Here is a 21,517-nt window from a genome sequence, read left to right as displayed (position 1 = left end):
TTTACTATGTTTGCACAGTTTTTAAATGATTACCAGAAAATGCTGAAAATACACAGTTGATCATTCAAGGACAAAAGGATTTGATGTTTCAGATTCAGTCCTGATGAAGGACAGAGGCCCAAAATGATATTATCTACCTTTTTAAGTGTCGCAAATGCTGGTTGGCGTACTGTGTACTTTCTGTATTTTCTATTATTTAAGAGGGCCTGAACAGGTTTACAGTGCAATGGCATGAGGTGACTTTTTATGATAGGTTATGGGTGAGCATAGAGAAATTGGTACAAGTGTAAAAAAAAAAATCTGTAAATGATTTTGAATAACAAATGCTTGCAATGGAAATGAATCGCTTCCCTTTATAGATCTGTTTCCTTCTCTCAAAGTCTTAAATTGGGATTAGTCTGTTGATGCAATTTTCTGTTTGGGTTAAGATAAGCATAGGCTTCTGTAACTATTGCTTCCGGTAGTGACTTTGCAAGCCTCAGGCTTTTTTTTTCCATCCACTCTGTTGTTCGCTAAGTCATTATCCCTCGGAAGTATTAAGTTAGCAGATAATTAAGATTGCAGCTTACAGTCTTTGAATTTTGTGCAATTAAACATATTAAATATGTTGCTAAGTGATGGGACATTTATGGTAGAAATGATGAATTACCAGCAGAGTTATGAATCTTTGGAATTCTCTACCCCAGAGTGCCGTGGAATTTCAGTCACCAAGTATGTTTAAAGTCCAGATCGACAGATTTCTAAACTTCAGTGATGTGTGGGGAAAGCCATTGAAGTGGATAGTCAGCCCTGATCGTACTGAATGCACAGCAGGCTTGATGGGCTGAATAGCCTACTCCTATGTTCCTGTGGCTGTAGTTTGTTTCTGTTCTATGTTCAATTAATTTTCAGGTGATTGTAGGAAGGTGTAGGGGAGATGTCAGAGGTAGGTTTGTCAGAGGTAGGTCATGGGGTTGGTTTAGCACAGGGCTAAATAGCTGGCTTTTAAAGCAGACCAAGGCAGGCCAGCAGCGCGGGTTCAATTCCCGTACCAGCCTCCCCGATCAGGCGCCAGAATGTGGTGGCTAGGGGCTTTTCACAGTAACTTCATTTGAAGCCTACTTGTGACAAGCGATTTTCATTTCATTTTTTTTCATTTCAGGTTCTTTACACAGAGTGGTGGGTGCGTGGAATGCACTGCCAGTGGAGGTGGTGGAGTCAGAGTCATGAGGGACATTTAAGCGACCCTTGGACAGGCACATGAACAGCAGTAAATTGAAGGGGTTGTAGATTGGGTTGATCTTAGATGAGGATAAGTGGCCGAAGAACAGGTTCTATGTTGCTCAGTACTATACCCATTCTGTGTTTGAAACTGATTTTGTTTTCTTCATGTTGCTCTTAGTGTCTTAGTGTTTGCAGAAATTCTTCATTCTGTGTATTTTGCTACTGCAGAACTATATATTGCTCTTACAGCAAAAGAATATTATTATCCTCAGAACACAAAATGTAATGTTTTTATTCCATCCTGAAGCCTTCATCTCACACCCGCTTTAGGCCCCCCTTAAAGTTTACCTGTAGGGCCAAATCTTTTTTTAATCATCTTCTGTCCTGATATCTCCTTATATAGGCATCTAAAGTCGTGAAAAGGTGATAAAAGGAGGAGTAGTAGCCAATTCGGGACCTAAAAGGGAATTTGCACATGGGGACAGGGGGCATGGCTGTGGTATTAAAAGAATACTTTGCATCCATCTTTACCAAGGAAGTAGATGCTATTGTGAAATGGTGACAGTCAAGGAAATTCTGTCCCTGAAAGGATTCAAAATTGATGAGGAGGAAGTGTTGAATTGACTGTTGGTACTGAAAGTTGCCAAGGGACCGGTTGCAATGCATCCAAGGATATTAAAAGACATAAGAACGGAAATTGCAGCAGTGCTGGTCATAATCTTCCAGTCACCTCCAGGAGAGGTGCCAGGGGGACAGGAGAATTGCAAATGTTGGGCCCTTGTTCAAAAATGGTTGTAAGGATGGCCCCAGCAATTGCAGGCCAGTCAGTTTATCATCAGTAGTGGGCAAGCTTCCAGAAACAATTATTTGGGATCGAATTAGTAGTCATGTAGGAAAATGTGGGTTATGAGGAAGAGCCAGTATAGATTTCTAAAGAGGAAATCCTGTTTAATTAACTTTCTGGAGTTTTTAAAGAAGGCAACAAAAAGGGTTGATGGCTGTAATGCTGTTGATGTGGTGTTCTTTGACTTTCAGAAGGCATTTGATACAGTGCCACACAACAGACTTGTGAGAGAAGTTACAGCTCATGGAATAAAAGAGACAGTAGCAATGTGGACACAAAGCTGGCTGAATAATAGAAAGCAGAAAGTAATGGCCAGTGGATATTTTTTGGACTGGTGGAAGGTTTCTAGTGGTGTTCCCGAGGGGTCAGTATTGGGTCCCTTGCTTCTCTTGATATTTATGAATCTTGGTGTGTAGGGGACAGTTTTGAAGTTTTGGAATGATGAGAAACTTTGAAGTATTGTAAACTGCAAAGACGACAGTGTGGATGTTCAAGAGTTCACAGACAAGTTGGCAGAGTGGGCAGATATGGCAAATTAAGTTCAATGTGCAGAACTATGAGATGATGCATTTAGATAGCAAGACCATGCGGAGACTATATAAAATAAAGCATAAATTTCTAAAAGGGGCGCAGGAGCAGAGTGACCTGGGTGTATATGTGCATAGATCATTGAAGATGACCGGACAGGTGGAGAGAGCAGATAATAAAGGCGATAGTATTCTGGGCTTTATTAATGGGGCATAGAGTACAGGATTAAGGAGGTTATGCTGAATGTGTACAAGACATTAGTTAGACCTCATCCGGAATATTGTGTACAGTTCTGGGTGTCACACTATAGGAAGGATGTGAACGCATTGGAGAGTGTGCAGGAAAGGTTTGCAAGAATGGTTCCAGGGATGAAAAACTTCAGTTATGAGGATAGATTGGAGAGGTTGGGACTGTTCTTGGAGTGAAGGCAGCTGAGATGAGATTTGATAGTGATGTTCAAAATAATGAGGGGGCTGGACAGAGTAGATGGGGAGAAACTTGTAAAAGGCTCAAGAGCCGAGAGGGCACAGATTTAAGGTGATTTGCAAAAGAAGTAAATGGGATGTGAGGAAAAGCTTTTTCACACGAATGGTTTGGGTCTGGAATGCACTGCCTGGAAGTGTGGTAGAGGCAGGTTCAATTGAGGATTACTTGAATAGACACCATTAAGAGGGTTGCAGGGAAATGGCACTAAGCAATAATGCTGGCTTGGAGAGCCGATGCAGACACGATGGGCCAAATGGCTGCCTCCTGCTCTGTAACAATTCTGTGAGATAGCTCGGTCTATAGAAATGCATCTGTGAAACACCTCGAGACATAAATGGAGGTTGTTCCATTAATGCATTACTGTGAAATATTTATGCATGCAATGCAATTACTTGATTCAAGTTAAGGAGCGTTTTGAACTTTTTCTTAACTTTATCTAGAGTTTTTTGGGCTGTCATAAAGGTAAATATGTTAATCCACACAAGTATTTGTTAGCTTGCTTATTTACTGAATGACATATTTTAAAAGGAAGATTTCTATTTCTGTGCCTAATATTATCAGCCTATGTTTGGTGTTGCCCTGGGATTAAATTGGATGGATTTGCAATTGGAAATGTAGGACTGAATTTTGTACGGATGCCAATGACCCCAAAGGCGGGATCAAGCCTTGGGGAGCCCTGACTAGATTCTGTGGTAATCAGGTAATTAATGACCTGCTGCCCTGCTCCCATCTCCAAGAGCTGCTGCCAATTTGGGGGGCTGGCGGTTTTTTGGTCTCAGCAGCCCCACCAAGTGTGGTGGATACTTCTGGGTCTGCACTCAGTCAGTCAGGAAAATTAGTAGGGTTGCTACTAACAGGAGGAACGAGTGTTGGTGTCATTGGGGCCAGTCAGGCAGGCCTCGATGAGGGGGCTTGGGGATGGTGGGGGTTGCTGGGTGGCTGCTGAAGGTAATGGGGTTGTTTCTGCAGGATTGATCCTTGCTGCCAGGCCGCCCCTTTGTGGGTGACAAATTGCCCTACCATACCCACCCCCCAGAAAGACTACATGGGGGCTACCAGTTTTTACTGGACAGTCTTGCCAGGCAACGCAGGGTACACCTTTAATTGGTAGAATGCCAGCAACAACTAAAAGAGGTCCTTAAGCACTTGAGGGCATTGGTTTTCCTCTGGCAGTGAAGCATTCCCCCACCATCCCCACCACTGATACAGTTCCATTGGGAAAATGAAGGATACTCTGCCATTCTATGAGCCCCCACTTCCCAACCTATTCCCGAGGGCCCCTTAAATTCTGCCCATTCTGTCTTTGCACAGGTAATTATTTGAATGACTGCACTGTTTCATTCAGTATTTTCATAACCTCCATCTCCATGGTTTTCTAATTATAAAAAAAAGACTAGTTTATCACTTTAAGAATGGCTTTCATTGTGTATGTCACAAATATTGCATTTTTTGCACTTAAAACAAGTCATGATGTGGAGCTATTTATTGTGAGGTCTATTTATATTTATGGAATACCCTATCATAGAGGAAAGCAGCTTTGTGGGCAAATGACCTTTCATTTCCAATACATTATTTAGTCCACACATGTGTGATCTTGTCTTTTCAACATATCCATTTTGTGTTTATTGTTGCAGGATAAATATTTGAATGACCGAGAATGGAACAACATCCAAATGATCAGGTTGCTGTGCAGGTCGCTGAGCAGCTGTCGAGCAGTGATAATGAAGTACTTTTGTTGGTGATTGATGATGCCACAAATGAAGAAGTTATTAATGGTGGCACTGTAGCAGAAACTGATGCATTAAATGACGCATGTGTAGAGTCGGAGACGGATTCAAAAACCAAAGCACTGGAAGTGGATATAAATGCAGAATGTGAACATGGAACTGTTGAGGCCCAATTGGAAACGCAAGAAGTTGAACAGGGTACAAATAACTTGGCAGACCACGGTGGAAGTGGAGAACCCTGTGCTCTGATAGCATTCAAAAGTGGTACGGGAAAAGGGTCAGGAAGTAAGCCAGAGGCTAGCGACTGTATAGAACTTACTCGAACTGTCAATCAAACATCTTGTGCTACATCAGAGACATTAAAGCAGGCAGAGCCTACTGATTGGACCAAATGCACACTTTACCCCTCTAACAAATTTAATGCTTCAAGCCCTTTTGATACAAAAATAACCAAGGACCTGATGTCCAGGATGGAGCACGAATCTTCTCGGGATGCATTGTTGGATGAGCTAGAATCAGAATTTGAAGTTTTTTCAACAGAATCCCCCGTGAGCTGCAATTTACCCAATGGAATTACAAAAGAAAGCAGTGCTGTAGTTTTACTGAATGAGTCAATACAAAGTAAATGTCTTCAACAAGAAAAGAAAATAAAGAAGTAAGTGTTAATAACTACGGTTCTTAAAATGGTTTATGGTTTTGTCAATATGAATGTATACAATAATACAGAAGATGTTTAAACACTCTTGTATCATTGTATAGAACAGTGGATGCTGCATCTACTTGGACATGTTTTAATGATGGATACTTTCCATCGGTTCAGTGCCAAAGACCTTTCGTGCAAGTGAGCTGCCACTGTTTGTGAAGCATTGTGTACCTTTTTGCCTGCCCAGTATCCAAACAATTGTAGTGAGTTAAAGGATCAAACAAAAACCAGCATCAACGCAATTGTTTTCTAGATATATCTAGTGATTTCTGTGAATTCAGCAAGTAGTTTAGGAAAGCCACACTCACACTGTTGTAGATTACAAATACTTTCTCTCTGGGATTTTGTTGACAAAATAATAGGGAACCACTAGAAGGCACAGTACTCTGGTGGTCATGTTGATGGGTCAATAATCCAAAGGCTTGGATGAATAATGCCGAGACGGTGACTTTAAAACCCATCATGCCAGCTTGAAAACTTGAGTTGAGTTTTTGAAAATAAGTCTGAAAATAAAAAGCCATTAACAGTAAAGTGAATTGGAAACTCTTGAATTATTGCAAAAATCTGTATGGTTGACGACAATGTCCTTTTTAGGGAAGGAAATCTTCCCTCGTTACCTGGCCTGACCCATATGGGAATCCAGTTGTGTACTAACATGGTTGATTTTTTAACTTCTCTCTGAAGTGCCTTGCAAGCCAATCAAACCACTTATGATTCAAGAAGGTGGTCCGTTATCACCGCTCGAGGCATCTAGGGATGGACAATAAATTCTGGCAATGGGTGAAAGAAACACAAATGGATTTTCAGTAACTTATTTAACTGTTCCTCAGTTTCTCAATGTAGAAAATTTACATATCCGGTCAAGACAAATAGGCTGGTCCTGACCAGATCAATATTTGGTGATTAGCTGCTTCGCTTACATAGAGTATCATACCCAGCTTGCTATCTAATTACTTTGAAAGGAATGCTAACTTGGCATGTGTCAGGCTGAAACATATTTCAAAAATATGTTGGGCTAAATTTAAATATAGATATCGGGTAGGGGGCAAAGTCAAATGTGTAGTGATGCTTCTAACTGAACTGATTTAATCCCTTCTGGGGAACAAATTAGTATATTCCAAACACTTTGGAAATAATGCATACCTGATTGCTGCAGGAGGTGGTTTATGCTGGATTTTATGCCGTGCACCTGTCATGGAGGTAGTATCTCATCTGGGTTGGAAGAAAACGTAGTGGTATATGTGGCATTTATTAGCCACCTGCTGGAAGTTTACAATTTGGTTCTCGTGTCATGAACCTACTTGCGACAAGAACCTAAGAAGGTTTGCATATATGCTGGAACAGGGAAAGTAGGCTTATAATTATAGACCTGAGTGGTGGCCAAGTATTTGCAGCCTCTTTCTTTTCAAATGGATAGGGATTTTTTTAAAAGTAGTTGAAGCAGAGGAAGCAGCAATTGGGGGAATTATCTATGGTTGGGAGTGCACAGAGTTGAGTGCCCAAGGAATTGGTATTGAGGCCTCTACTGTTAACCTGTGTTCATGTTGATTTTGTTTTTTTAAAAAAAAAAATGCAATTCATGAACATTTTGAATGCTAAATTATTGAAGGGGTATGCTAAGGCAATAAGAAATCACAGAAGAACTGCAAATGTTTTAAGTCAGCAGAATAACGGTGGGTGGATTGCATGGCAGTCAAGTGGTACCCATGGAATGATCAAATCAGCAGAAGAATAAGAGAAAAGGAGCAGAACCTTTGACTCTTTATACAACAGCAGCTAAACTTATAACAAATGGTAACAAAAGATGGTTGCTGTGCAAATGTGAAGGGTTGAAAGATCCAACTTTTCCAGACAAAACCAAGGAGTGAGTGAGAAGAAAAAAACCCAAAGATATATGGCTGAACCTAGGATAAAGATGGCTGGGTATGACTAGCCTCCTTATTTTCTGAAAGGGGATCATACAACCAATGGAGAAGTGCAGTAGTTATGTGGACTGAGGTAACTGCCTTGGGAAAGAGAAAACAAGGTATGGCATTGGCTCTTTCTCTACCTTATGACAGTAAAATCCGGAGCAAAGTGTTTTCTGAGCTGGAATTGGAAGAGTTAGACTCAGAAGAAGGTCTGCAGACTCTGTTACGGTATATGGATAAGATTTATAAGAAGGATGACTTGTTAAGTGCGTATGAAGCATGGTTGGATTTTGATAGGTTCTGGAAAATAGAGGATTTCTCCATTGAAGACTATATAATGGAATTTGGCAGACTATATAAAAGGCTGCAGAAACACAACCTGGAATTTCCACAGCCTGTGTTGGCCTTTAAATTATTTGACTATGCTAGAGTGAGCAACATGGATAGGCTCCTGCTTTTAACAGGAGTTCAGTTTGCGGATCAGGATACCTTATTCGATCAGATGACAAAAGCTTTAAAAATGTTTCTTAGGAAGCATTCGATTCCGATGGCTCTGATGACCCAAATAGGTCAGCCTGCAATAAAGCAGAATATGGAAGATACACTACTAACAGGATGGCGAAATCGTACAGCTACAAACAGGTTCCAAGACTATAGAAGGAGATCGGGATCCGGAAATTATGAAGACAGAACCCCAGTTAGAACTAACAATAGGAGATGAACCCCAGAAATGCACGGGGCATGATAAATCGATGTTTTTGATGTGACTCCCAATACCATTATGCTTTCAACTGCCCAACACGTTATAATAGAATGTTTGAAGCGGCACATGACACGGAAGAGTCAGAAGAGGAAAAAGATAGTGACCAGAAAGAAGGCATTGCCCTATTAACAAGCAGTTTTACGCCGGTAATGAGGGTGTTGGTTGCAGAATCCTTCAATTGTGCTGTATTGGACAGTGGCTGCACATCTACTGTGTGTGGAATTGACTGGTTAAAATGTTACCTGGACTCCTTGAATGCTGAAAATCGTAACAATGTTAAGGAATTTGATTCCACAAGTTTCAGGTTTGGGGATGATAATACTCTGAAGTCGCTGAAAAGAGTGGTGATCCCTTGCAATATTGCTGGAGTGAATCATTTTATTAGCACGGATGTTGTATCAAGTGGGATACCTTTGCTTCTGAGCAGACCATCGATGAAGAAAGCACACATGAAACTGGATATGGAACAGGATAAGGCAACAGTTTTTGGAAAGACGGTGGACTTACAATTTACACAATCGGGACAATATTGTATTCCATTACTGACCAATAATATTTCAAGTACAGCCGTTAAGGATGTGTTAATGGCAGTTGAAAATGGGACTTTAGCTGATTAAAAAGCTTGTTGTATTAAAACTGCATAGGCAATTTGCGCATCCGTCTCCTCGAAGGGTGAAAAATTTATTAAAGGATGCACAGGTAAGGGATGAAGACTAATAATTCTAAGCTAATAGAACAGCGTAGTGATCGCTGTGAAGTTCGGCGGAAGTGCAGAAAGACACCAGCACGACCGATAGTAACCCTACCTTTGGCCAGGGATTTTAACGACATTGTGGCTATGGACCTTAAGAACTGGGATAAAGCCAATAATATATTTATTTTGCATTTTGTGGATTTAACAACCAGATTTAGTCAATCAACGATTGTACGAAGTAATGAAAAGAGAGTAATTCTGGATCAAATCGTGGAAAAGTTAATAGGGACAAGAATGGGCCCACCGGCAAAATTCCTTACGGACAATGGGGGAGAATTTGCTAATGATGAGTTTAGGGATATGTGTGAATATCACAGTTCTGAATACGGCTGCAGAAAGCCCATTTAGTAATGGTGTATGTGAAAGAAGCCATGCGGTAATAGATGACATGCTCCGGACAATTTTGGCAGATAGATCAAACTGCAAGCTAAATTCAACTTCAGCATGGGCAGTACTCGCAAAGAATTCATTGCAGATGGTTGGGAGCTATAGTCCCTATCGACTAGTGTTTGGTAGAAATCCTAAAATTCCGTCCATTTTGGATGACCAGCCTCCAGCTTGGGAAGGGACTACAATTAGCTCTGGTTTTGCTGAACATTTAAATGCATTACATAGCAGTAGAAAAGCTTTTCTGGAAGTAGAAGTCTCTGAAAGAATTCGCAGAGCTTTGAGGCATCATGTACAGCCATCAAATACCGTTTTTCAGCAAGGAGACATAGTACACTTAAGAGAGACAATTGTAATGAATGGAAAGGCCCAGGGAAGATCATAGGCATAGATGGCAAAAAAATTATTTTGCAACATGACAATCAGACTGTTGGGGTACATTCATCAAGGATAATAGGTACAGCTTACAAATTTTTAATTTAGACAAAGCAGACAGACATGATGAGGAACCAGGGTCATCTGGTACGCACTTGTTACAGAACTATGAGGACCAGTTAACTGATATAGACAGGGTTTCTGTAGAGGAACACAACACTTCTGATGATGTAGAACAGGCCATTTTTCCGAAAGGACAACTGCCAAAAGTTGGTACAAAAGTGACATACTTGCCTGAAGGGTCTAGCCAATGGCAAGATGCAACTGTTATTAGTAGAGCTGGGAAGCCCACTGGAAAGTATAAACATTGGTTGAATGTACGGCATTCGGGGGAGAGAGTCAAGACAATGGATTGGGAACACAAAGTTCAAAAATGGAGGGCACAGAAACGCAGTGCCAGTTCAGATCATACATCGAATAGTGAACAGGTCCGCAGGAAAAGGTCGAGAACTATTGAAAGGACATCCCACAGCAGAAGGGAAAGATCAAGCAGTAGCAGTACAGAACGAGTTACCAGGCGGGAGAGATCATGTTGTTTATCAAGGTCTCGGAACATGAGTAAGACTACAAATACTAATAGGAGTAGAAGCCCACATGCACGTGAGATTTTGGTGGCTTCCAATAAGTTAGATGAAAAAGTTATCAAAGATACCAAACAGCAAGAACTGCATAGTTGGAGTGAATTTGGGTATACACGGAAGTACCGGATAGGGGACAAAGAGCTCTATCCCACAGATGGATTTGCACGGAAAAGGTTCTTCCGTGTGGAATTTATAAGGCAAAGGCCCGGCTTGTGGCGTGGATTTGAAGAAAACTTAGAAGATCAGGATTTAAGGGTAGATTCACCTATGGCAGGAAAGGTTATTTTAAAGATCTTCTTGGCTCTATTAGCCACAAAAGCATGGGAATGTAAATCTATAGATATAAAAGCTGCCTTCTTGCAGGGGCATCAGCTCCAGAGAGACATTTTTCTCCGTCCTCCTAAAGAGGCAGCTAACACAGAAGGAGTATTCTGGAAGTTGAACAAATGTGTATATGGATTAAATGATGCGTGGAGTCTGGTATTTTTCAGTAAGGTCAGTTTTGTTAAAGTTAGGCTGTTGCCAGTTGAAAGCAGATCCGGCAATGTTTTACTGGCACTATAAAGGAAATCTTTCTGGCATCTTTATGATGCATGTCGGTGATTTTGTGTGGGGTGGAACTAGTGATTTCGAAGCTATTATCATCTCTGGTTTGAGGAAAGAATTCCGGTTTGGAAGTCAGGCTTCCGGTGCATTTAAATATATTGGACTGGAAATCGGACAGACTAAATTAGGGACAACTTTATGTCAGCAATCTTATTTGGAAAGCATCAGCCCAATAGCAATTAGCTGTGGCTGGGTTTCACAAAAAGACCCAATGGTTTCAAAGATGGAAAAATAGCAATTACGAAGTTTAATTGGGCAACTGAATTGGTCAGGTAGACCGACTAGACTGGACGTGAGTTTTGATGTCTTAGAGTTGAATACAAAAATGAATGATCCCAAAGTGGAAGACCGAATCAGAGCAAATAAAGCGTTGGTCAAACTAAAAATGCAGGAGTGTGCTTTGAGGTTCCCTGTTTTAGGTGACCGTAGGCACTTGAAACTCATAGTTTATAGTGATGTGTCCTATGCAAATTTATATGATGGAGTATCAAGCACAGGAGGTTTTATAATTTTCCTTTTGGGAAACAATGGTAAATGTTGCCCTCTTGTGTGGGAAACTAAGAAAATAAGGAGAGTGGTCAAAAGCACTTTGGCTGCTGAGATGTTAAGCCTGTAGAGGCGGTGGATATGGCCTTTTATATACCTCCGATATTGACAGAAATGTTGGCATTAGGTGATTTGGGTAATATACCTATTGAATGTCACATTGACAATAAATCCCTGTGGGAAAATGTGCAGTCTACAAAAAGTGTCAATGAAAAAAGGTTACGGATAGATATCGCAAGTTTGAAGCAGATGTTGGACAGAGGGGAAATAACAAAAATTAAATGGGTTGACAGTAGCTATCAATTCTTAGACGATTTTACAAAAAGAGGGGCTAGCTCACAGAAACTTTTGGATATTGTTAATGAAGGGCGCCTGTTTCTGTGACCTTTTTTCTTCTTCTAAATGAAAGAAGGGGGGAAATTGCGTGTGTGTTTTTGAGTTTCTTGTAATTTTGTTTTCACCTAATTATTTTTTTTTTTCTCCAAGGAAGGGGAGACTGTTAAGTAATGGGGTAAGAGCCATTCCAATTAGTTGTCTCATTTATCTTAAGTATCCAATAATTGACACTGATATGTAAAGGGGCTTCAGGCGGCAGGTGATGTGATGTTAGAGTTTTGTGCAGAGTCTGTTGAAGTAAATTAAAGGTGTTTGTGGAAAAGGAGCAGAACCTTTGACTCTTTATACAACAGCAGCTAAACGTATAACATTAAAGAATCATAAATTGGTTATCACTACATTGACGTTTGTCAGGTGTTCCATGTAAATTGACTGCCAGGTTGTCTACATTACAACTGTGACTGCTCTCACAATGTACTTCAGTGGCATTGAGACATTTGGTCGTCTTGAAAAATGTTATTGAAGGACTTCCGCTGGCGGCTATGAAGGAGTAAGCCGCATATTTGGTGGCTCCCGCTCTTGTTGGACTTTTGGACTTTTCCCCCTGATTTTTTTACTGGACTTGATTTGAAAAATCGATGACCGAGTGTACTGGATTCCTGCATCGGTGCATGGAAGGGAGGACTAGAAGTGCTCGCAAAGGCAGAAACAGAACAACAGAGAAGGCTTGGGCTGAAACTGTAGCGGGAGACAGCATGGCGGATGATCGGAGCTCAGGCTTGGCGGCATAGCAGTCAACGGAGCAGCTGATTCAAGTTATCCAGGAGGGCTTCACCAAGCAGAAACAGGACTGTTTGGACCTGATTAAAGAGGCAATTGCGCGGCTGGAGCTTAGACTGGACTCCCAAGATCGGGCGATCCAGAAAATAGAGTAGTCGCTGGCAGACCAGGAGGAACATCAAACTGCGGTGGAGTTGGAGGTGGGGATGCTGAGACCAGCAGAAAAGGCTCCTGGAGAAGGTGGAGGACCTAAAGAACCGGTCCCACTGGTAGAACTTGAGAATCGTTGGGCTCCCGGAGGGGTCAGAAGGAGCAGACGCTGGGGCATACATTGCGGGAATGTTTGAGAAGCTGCTGGAGGATGGATTGTTTCCCTGACCCTTGAAAGGTGAACAGGGCTCACAGAGCACTCGCGAGGAAACCGCGAATGGTAGACCCCCCCGAAGGCAATGGTGGTGAGATTCCACAGGTACTTGGATAAGGAGTGTATTTTACAGTGGGCCAAGTAGACACGGAGCTGTAAATGGGACAACAGTATCCTGTGGATCAATCAGGACCCGAGTGTGGAGGTGGCCAGGAGAAGAGCGGGGTTTAACCAGATAAGGTTGACCCTTTTTAAGAAAAAGGTGAAGTTTGGACTATTGTATCTGGCCCGTCTTTGGGTCAAATACGAGGAGCAAAATTTTTAATTTTGAGTCGCCTGAAGAAGCGCTGGACTTCGCGAAAAGGAAAGGACTGGTGGCGGACTGAGAACTTTGAACTTTGTTGCAACGTTCATGTTTTTTCAAAAATAAGTTTCACGTTTTTTGTTTTGTGGACATTATTTGTAATGCCTTGTGTATTGATTTGGGGCCAGTTGCAGAGCTGAGTGAGTTAAAGTTTGCATTTGCACTTTTTGGGGATGGAGGTGTGTTTGGTTAGATGCTGGATCTTTTGCTTGATCTTTTCTTTGTTTAGCGGGTTTTTTTCTGTCGGGCAATTGTGTTGGGATTGTTTTTCATTTGAATATGTATGTATGGGTGGGGAGGGAACAATAGGTGGGAGAATGTCTGGCGCCGGGGACGGGGGCCACCAAGCTAGCTGGGCGGACTAGCTCACTGAAGCGCAGTGGGGGGGGCGAACAGATGTTAGGCTTATCAAAAGGGTCAATTTACATTGTGCTGTTACTAGGGGGGGGAGGGGGGGAAATGTTCTGCTGACGAGGGAGGAACTTTTGCTGAGGGACAGAAAGGAGGTCGGGGGTGGAGGCTACCTGGGGGCGGGTCGGTGGAGGCGTGGGGCACAGGCTGGAGACTGGCCCAAGAAAGGGGATGGCTGATCGGCAGTGGGAGGGGGGGGTTGAGCCCCCCAACTAGACTGATCACCTGGAATGTACAAGGGCTAAATGGGCTGGTCAAGAGGGCACGTGTGTTCGCGCATTTGAGAGGGCTGAAGGTGGACATGGTAATGCTGCAGGAGGCGCACCTTAGAGTAGCTGACCAGATTAGATTAAGGAAAGGTTGAGTCGGACAGGTTTTTCACTCGGGACTGGACTCGAAGACTAGAGGGGTCGCCATCCTGATCAACAAATGAATGGTGTTTGAGGTGGGAAGGATAGTTTCAGATGTGGGAGGCCGGTACATTATGGTCAGTGGGAAATTGGAGAGGGTGCAGGTGGTATTAGTAAATGTGTACGCGCCAAATTGGGATGATGTGGAGTTTATAAAGAGGATGCTGGGGAAGATACCGGACCTGGACTCACATAAGTTTGTCATGGGAGGGGACGACAACACCGTTATTGACCCTGGTCTAGCTCAAAAGCGGACAGGGTGCCCGCAATGGCAAAGGAACTAAAAGGGTTCATGGAGCAGATGGGGGTGGGGGTGATGGACCCATGAAGATTTGGACAGCCGAGAGTGAAGGAGTTCTCCTTCTACTCGCACGTGCATAAAGTGTACTCCCGGATTGATTTCTTTATTCTGAGCAGGGCTCTACTGACGGGGGTGGTGGACACTGGGTACTTGGCGATCACAATCTCAGACCATGCCCCGCACTGGGTTGACCAAAGGTTAGTAAAGACGGTAACCAGCGCCCGCACTCGAGTTTAGACTTGGGACTTTTAGCTGACTAAGAGGTGTCTGGGCGGTTGAGGAAATGTATTCAGAACTACCTGGAGGTCAATGACACGGGGGAAATTTCGGCAGCGATGGTCTGGGAATCATTGAAGGTGGTGGCTAGAGGGGAGCTGATCTCCATACGGGCCCACAGGGAGAAGGTAGACAGGGCAGAGACGGACCGGCTGGTAAAGGAGATATTACAGGTCGACAGGAGGTATGCGGAGACCCCAGAGGCAGGGCTTTTAAGGGAACGGCGGAGGCTACAGGCGGCTTGTTAACCACAAGGGGGACGGTAGAGCAGCTGAGAAAGGCGATGGGGGCGATTTATGAGCATGGGGAGGCCAGCAGAATACTTGCACAGCAGCTTAGAAAGAGGGAGGCAGCCAGGGAGATAAGGAAAGTAAAGGATGGAGACGAGAACCTGGGTGGGAGACTCCGCAGGGGTGAACAAGGCGTTTAAGGAGTTTTATAGTAGCTGTACGGGTCGGAACCCCCAAGAGGGGATGAGGCACTTCCTAGGGGGGCTGAATTTCCCGAAGGTGGATGGGGTGCTGGTAAAAGGGCTGGGGGCTCCGATCTGGATGGAAGAGATAGCGGAGGGTCTGAAGGCCATGCAGTCGGGTAAAGCCCCAGGGCCAGACGGGTACCCAGTGGAGTTCTATAAACCGTTCTCTGGGATATTGGGGTCGCTGTTGATGAGGACATTTAATGAGGCAAGGGAGAGAGGGGTGCTACCCCTGATGATGTCTCAGGCCACGATTTTGCTGATCCTAAAGCAGGACAAGGACCCAAAGCTGTGTGGGCCCTACAGGCCGATAGCCCTATTGAATGTGGACGCTAAACTGCTGGCCAAAATTTTGACGGAGTTTGTTAAGGGAAGGCAGTTGGTGGCCAATATAAGAAGGATGTTAAACGTGATCATGATGCTCCCAGAAGGTAGGGAGGTGGAGGTAGTGGTAGCAATGGATGCAGAGTAGAATGGGAATATCTGTGGGAGGTCCTGGGATGGTTTGGATTTGGGCAGTTCTTTATTGACTGGGCCAGGTTGCTGTATCAGGCTCCTGTGGTGAGCGTATGGCCGAATAGGACAACATCGGACTATTTTAGGCTGTATCGGGGACGAGACCGGGATGCCCCCTCTCCCCACTGTTGTTCGCGTTACCCATAGAGCCGCTGGCAATTGCACTGAGAGCTTGACGGATCTGGTCCGGTGGGGGGGAATGGAACACCGATTCTCACTTTACGCACGTGACCTGCTCCTGTATGTATCGGACCCAGCAGAGGGGATGGAAGAAATCATGAGGATTCTGGGGGAATTTGTCCGGTTTTCGGGGTATGAACTAAATATGGGGAAAAGTGAGATGTTTGCGGTCCAGGCGAGGGGACAGGAGAGGCGATTGGGGGAACTGCCATTCAGAGTGGTAGGGGGAAGCTTTCGGTATCTAGGCATCCAAGTGGCACGGGAATGGGAGCGGCTGCACAAACGCAATCTGGCCCGACTAGTGGACCAAATGAAGGACTATTTTCTGAGGTGGGACACGCTCCAGTTGTCACTAGCTGGGAGGGTACAACAGTGAAAATGACGGTACTCCTGAGATTCCTGTTTGTGTTTCAGTGTATCCCCATCTTTATTTCGCGGTCCTTTTTTAAATGGGTCAGCAAAGTAATTACTGGCTTTTTATGGGCGTGCTTGAAAAAGGGGATGCTTGAGCGGAGCCGGGGAGAGGGAGGGCTGGCGCTGCCAAACTTCAGTAACTGCTATTGGGCGGCGAATATAGCCATGATCAGGAACTGGGTGGTGGGGGGAGGATCGGCATGGGAGCGTATGGAGGCGGCCTCATGTAAGGGCACCAGCTTGGGGGCATTGATAAAGGCGCCTCTGCCATTCCCGCCGGCACGGTACACCACCAACCCCGTGGTGATGGCGACCCTGGGGGCAATGGAGGAAACATGTGGGAGAGGAGGGAGCATTGGTCTGGCCTCCAATCTGTAATAATCACCGGTTTGCCCCGGGAAGGATGGATGGAGGGTTCCAGAGATAGTAGAGGGTAGGGATTGAGAGGATGGGGGATATGTTATAGAGGGGAGCTTTCCTAGCCTGAGGGATCCGGAGGACAAATTTGGATTGGCGAGGGGAAACAAATTCAGGTACCTGCAGATGGGGGACTTCCTACATAGGCAGGTTCCAACCTTCCCGCTCCTACCACCAAGGGGGATACAGGATAGGGTAGTTTCCAGAGTGTGGGTGAGAGAAGGGAAAGTCTCTGACATCTATAAGGAACTCATGGTGTCAGAGGATATGCAGACTGAGGAGCTGAAGCGCAAGTGGGAGAAGGAGTTGGGAGGAAAGATAGTGGATGGTCTCTGGGCGGATGTGTTGAGTAGAGTCAACGCGTCCACAACATGTGCCAGGCTCAGCCTGATACAATTCAAGGTCATTCACTGGGCTCACATAACAGTGGGCCGGATGAGCAGGTTCTTTTGGGTAGAAGATAGGTGTGCAAAGTGTGCGGGAGGACCAGCGAACCATGTCCACATGTTCTGGACATGTCCAAAGCTTAGGGGATTTTGGCAGGGACTTGCAGACATCATGTCCACGGTGTTAAAAACAAGGGTGGCACCGAGTCCAGAGGTGGCGATTTTTGGGGTGTCGGAAGATCCGGGAATCCAGGAGGAGAAAGAGGCATACGTTCTGGCCTTTGCTTCCTTGGTAGCCCGGAGATGGATATTATTAGCTTGGAGGGACTCTCAAAGCCCCCGTAGTCGGAGACCTGGCTAACAGACATGGCTATCTTTCTCTGTCTGGAGAAAATCAAGTTCACCTTGAGAGGGTCATTATTAGGCTTCGCCCGGAGGTGGCAACCATTCGGCGGCGACTTTGAGGAAAATTAATCGTCAGCAGAAGGGGGAGGTTAGTTTAGCTTAGTAGGGGGTCAATAAAGGTGGGACCTGTAAGGGAGGAAGACTGCTTTTGCGTTATGTTTATAGTTTCATGTACATTGTTTATTTTGTTGTTGTTGTAAAACCAAAAATACCTCAATAAAATGTTTACTAAAAAAAGGGTGAAAAAAAAAGAAAAATGTTATTGAAGTACAAGTTTTTATTTCTGCTCTCTCCAATGCATTATCATGTCCGTAAAATGTCAAAACATTTCAACCAATGCATTATGTTTGAAGTGCACTCACTGTAATATAGGTAAATACGACAGTACATTTTGACACATCAGAGTTCCATAATTCTGGAATAAGTAACAGCCTGTTTTGTAGCATTGTCTTGAGTGAGGACTGTTAACCAATACACTTGAAATGATTGTCTTCAGTCTTTTCCATCCAGCTAAGCAGGAAGCATTTTTAATATTTCATCAGAAAGCTGGCACCACCAACAATGTAGCACTATGCTTAAGTGTCAGGTGAGGTTATGTCCTCCGGTCAATAGTCAAACTTGATCCTGCAAACCTCTGACTGTTGTAAAATGTTGCCAATTGAGCCAAACTGAAGCTTGGGTTGAATTGATAACCTTAAAGTTGTTTAAAATGGAACAAAACCACACATCGCTGGGGCTGGAAACCACATCCTCTCATGCTTCAAAATGCTTCACCCTAAGCAGGTTGTGCATTCAAGTGCAGATTCCATACAGTAAAGACACTATAAATGCAAATTGTTAATTTAATGTGTGCAATAGGTGACTGTAATTTCTGCTCCATGAATAATCTAATGTGCAATGTGTTTGAGAGTTATTAATTTCTGTTTTAATAATCCCTTACCCGACTGCATCACAGAAATCCCATTTTGATTTTAGCTTCATTCTGTGGAGATTATCTTGATGATTTTGTTACATTGGTAGAATACTAATATACAGATTAAGATTCAATATGAAATTACTCAGCATTTTTTAAAAATGGGCAGCTTTGATGTAACAGATGGTGCAACAATTTTGTGAAAATGTAACTGGTAATCCTGCAGTATATGGGGAAAACATGGGGTCGGAGAATTGCCGGGGGCTGGCGTGAATCCCGCCCCCGCCGGTTGTCGAAATGTCCGGCACCGGATATTCGGCGGGGGTGGCAATCGCGCCGTGCCGGTTGGCGCCCCCCCCCCCCCCCCCGGCGATTCTCCGGCCCGCGATGGGCCGAAGTCCCGCTGCTGGAATGCCTGTCCCGCTGGCGAGAATCAAACCACCTCTCTTACCGGCGGGACAAGGCGGCGTGGCGTGGGCGGGCTCCGGGGTCCTGGGGGGGGGGGGGGGGCGCGCATGGGGCGATCTGGCCCCAGAGTGTGCCCCCACGGTGGTCTGGCCCGCGATCGGGGCCCACCGATCCGCGGGCGGGCCTGTGCCGTGGGAGCACTCTTCCTTCCGCCTTCGCCATGGTCTCCACTATGGCGGAGGCGGAAGAGGCCCCCTCCACTGCGCATGTGTGGGGATGCTGTGAGAGGCCGCTGACGCTCCCGCGCATGTGCCGCACGGCAAAGTCAGTTTCGCGCCAGCTTGCGCCGATTGCGGAGAATCCCGCCCATGGTCTTAACCATGAACAGTATCATTGCATACAAAAAGCTTCATTAACAATAATGAGGGCAGCAAGATGGCACAGTGCTTAGCACTGCTGCCTTACAGCACCAGGGACCCGGATTCAATTCAAATATGTGCAGGTTAAGTGGGTTGACCATCATAATGTTGCCGCTTAGTGTCCAAAGAGGTGCAGGTTAGGTAGGTCATAGGGCTAGTGCCCAGGGTGCTCTGTCAGAGGGTCGGTGCAGATTCGATGGGTCGATTGTCATCTTTCTGCACTGTACGAATTCTGTGGTTCTGTGTCACTGCACACTAAAAGGTCACTTGCTTGTTTTCACGAGCAATTTGGTCAGTTCCTCACCAAATATGAAAAACAAAATTAGATTTTGTCTTGCAAGTGCCCTCGTATTAGTATTTTTGTTAAGTGCAGTCAGTCCCTTCTTTGTTAAATGAAGCTGAGGGCCACAAGGGAGAAACATGGGCATGGGGAGAAAATGGCTCAGAATAAACGATTACTTTGTAGAGGTAAGGTTGCACGTAATTTCTGGGACATGCATATTTATCCACTCCAGAGAAAGCAATTTTTTTTCCTTCTGGGTTATCGTATTCCATTTTAGATTTTTAAGATATAAATATGTACATAAGCATGCAGTTTGATATGCTCCATGTAAAACCTTCCCCTCAGTGCCTATGCCCATGACCTTTTGGTCTATTAAGACAGTACGCAACCAAAAGTCAGTTGGTTTCAGTTTGACTATGAAAATGCAGTCTCTGCTACTCTGAGAAACCAAAGTTTTATCCTATTTCACTGCAAAAAAAAAAAAAAAAAAAAAATCAACTGTTTGGTTGTATCATAACCATCTTTATCCTAAGTTTGTCTGTGGTAACTGACCTCACACCTGCTTTCTGTTCTTCTTTAAATTTAATTGGGAATGCACTGATAGTTGTGCAAAACAACAAATGGGAAGAGTTTATTTTCAATCAAGCTTTATTTAACTTTTCGCAAAGGTAGAGGAGTCTAGAACTAGAGGGCATAGGTTTAAGGTGAGAGGGGAGAGATACAAAGAGACCAGAGGGGAAATTGTTTCACACAGAGGGTAGTAAGCATCTGAAATGAGCTGCCAGAGGCAGTGGTAGAGGTGGGTACAATTTGTTCCTTTAAAAAAGTTACAGTTACATGGGCAGGGTGGGTATCGAGGAATATGGGCCAAATGCAGGCAAGTGGGACTAGCTTAAGATAGAAACTGGGCGGCATGGACAAGCTGGGCCGAAGGGCATGTTTCCATGCTGAAAACATCTATGACTCTGATATGAATAGATTAATGCTGTTACTCTGAAACATTCGTTTTTCTCATGTTCTGTTGTGTTTTTACTGTGCAGACTGATAGAAGAAAACAGAAAACATCAGGAAATGATTGTGGAGATCTGTGCAGAGAAAGACAACTTAAAAGATGAATTGAAAAAGCGTTCTGAAACAGAAAAGCAACATATCAACTCTATAAAACAGGTAAGCTGTCGGAGTGTAAATTCAGTAACCGAACTGGTTTTGATCAGTGTGAAGTAAATTACTGCATTATGTAGGTACATTTAGTTCAACTTTTCTACTTATTGCATACTGTTTACAATATAAAGGGTTAATAATTGACCTACTGCAATACTGCTCCATTGGGATGAAACATATTGAAACCAACTTGGTAACTTGTGCTTTTGTTTCTTGAATTTCTGTTCATTTTGCCCTTTCTGGGGAGAGTTTCTGCTTCTGCTGGTCATTTTTGATTTGGCATAGCTAGGCAAAGAACTTGTATTCCTCGCGTAGAGCAGGGATGCACTGAAAGCCGATGTCAACCAAATGTTCACGATTATTCACTCTTTTCAAAACTCATCTTTATGGCTCACCTTATTTTGAGATTGTTTTGGCAAACTCCTAAAGTCGATCAAATCCTTTGTGGGAAGCTGCCCTCTATGGGAAGCGATTCAAATTTCAGACTGCATGTCAGAGAGACAATTTCATGCCTTAACGAACCATAGGAGTTGAAAATTAAAAAACAAGCAATTTGGTCTTCTATATTGTGTCAGCTCTTTACAAGACTGATCAAGCACGGTGGTGCAGCGGTTAGTACTGCGGCCTCATGGCACTGATGTCCCAGATTCAATCCCAGCCCTGGGTCACTGTCCGTTTGCACACTCTCCCCGTGTTTGCGTGGGTTTCGCCCCCACAACCCAAAGATGTGCAGGGTAGGTGGATTGGCCATGCTAAATTGCCCCTTAATTGGAAAAAATGAATTGGGTACTCAAAAATTTAAATTAAAAAATAAAATCAAGCACC

General features: G+C 44.0%; 1 protein-coding gene across 3 annotated transcripts in view; it reads left to right on the top strand.

Moving 5' to 3' along the window:
• ccdc186 (coiled-coil domain-containing protein 186) overlaps nt 1-21,517 on the top strand; it is a 161,884-nt gene that overhangs the window by 48,621 nt on the left and 91,746 nt on the right. For all 3 annotated transcript variants that reach the window (XM_072479440.1, XM_072479442.1, XM_072479439.1), the window contains exons 2-3: nt 4,696-5,443; nt 20,572-20,698. In XM_072479440.1, the coding sequence (XP_072335541.1) occupies nt 4,719-5,443; nt 20,572-20,698 (852 nt within the window). In that variant the 5' untranslated portion in view covers nt 4,696-4,718. The remainder of the gene's footprint in view (nt 1-4,695; nt 5,444-20,571; nt 20,699-21,517) is intronic.

This window comes from Scyliorhinus torazame, chromosome 16 (assembly GCF_047496885.1).
Source record: "Scyliorhinus torazame isolate Kashiwa2021f chromosome 16, sScyTor2.1, whole genome shotgun sequence".
NCBI lineage: Eukaryota > Metazoa > Chordata > Chondrichthyes > Carcharhiniformes > Scyliorhinidae > Scyliorhinus > Scyliorhinus torazame.
This window is presented reverse-complemented; position numbering and strand designations above follow the sequence as displayed.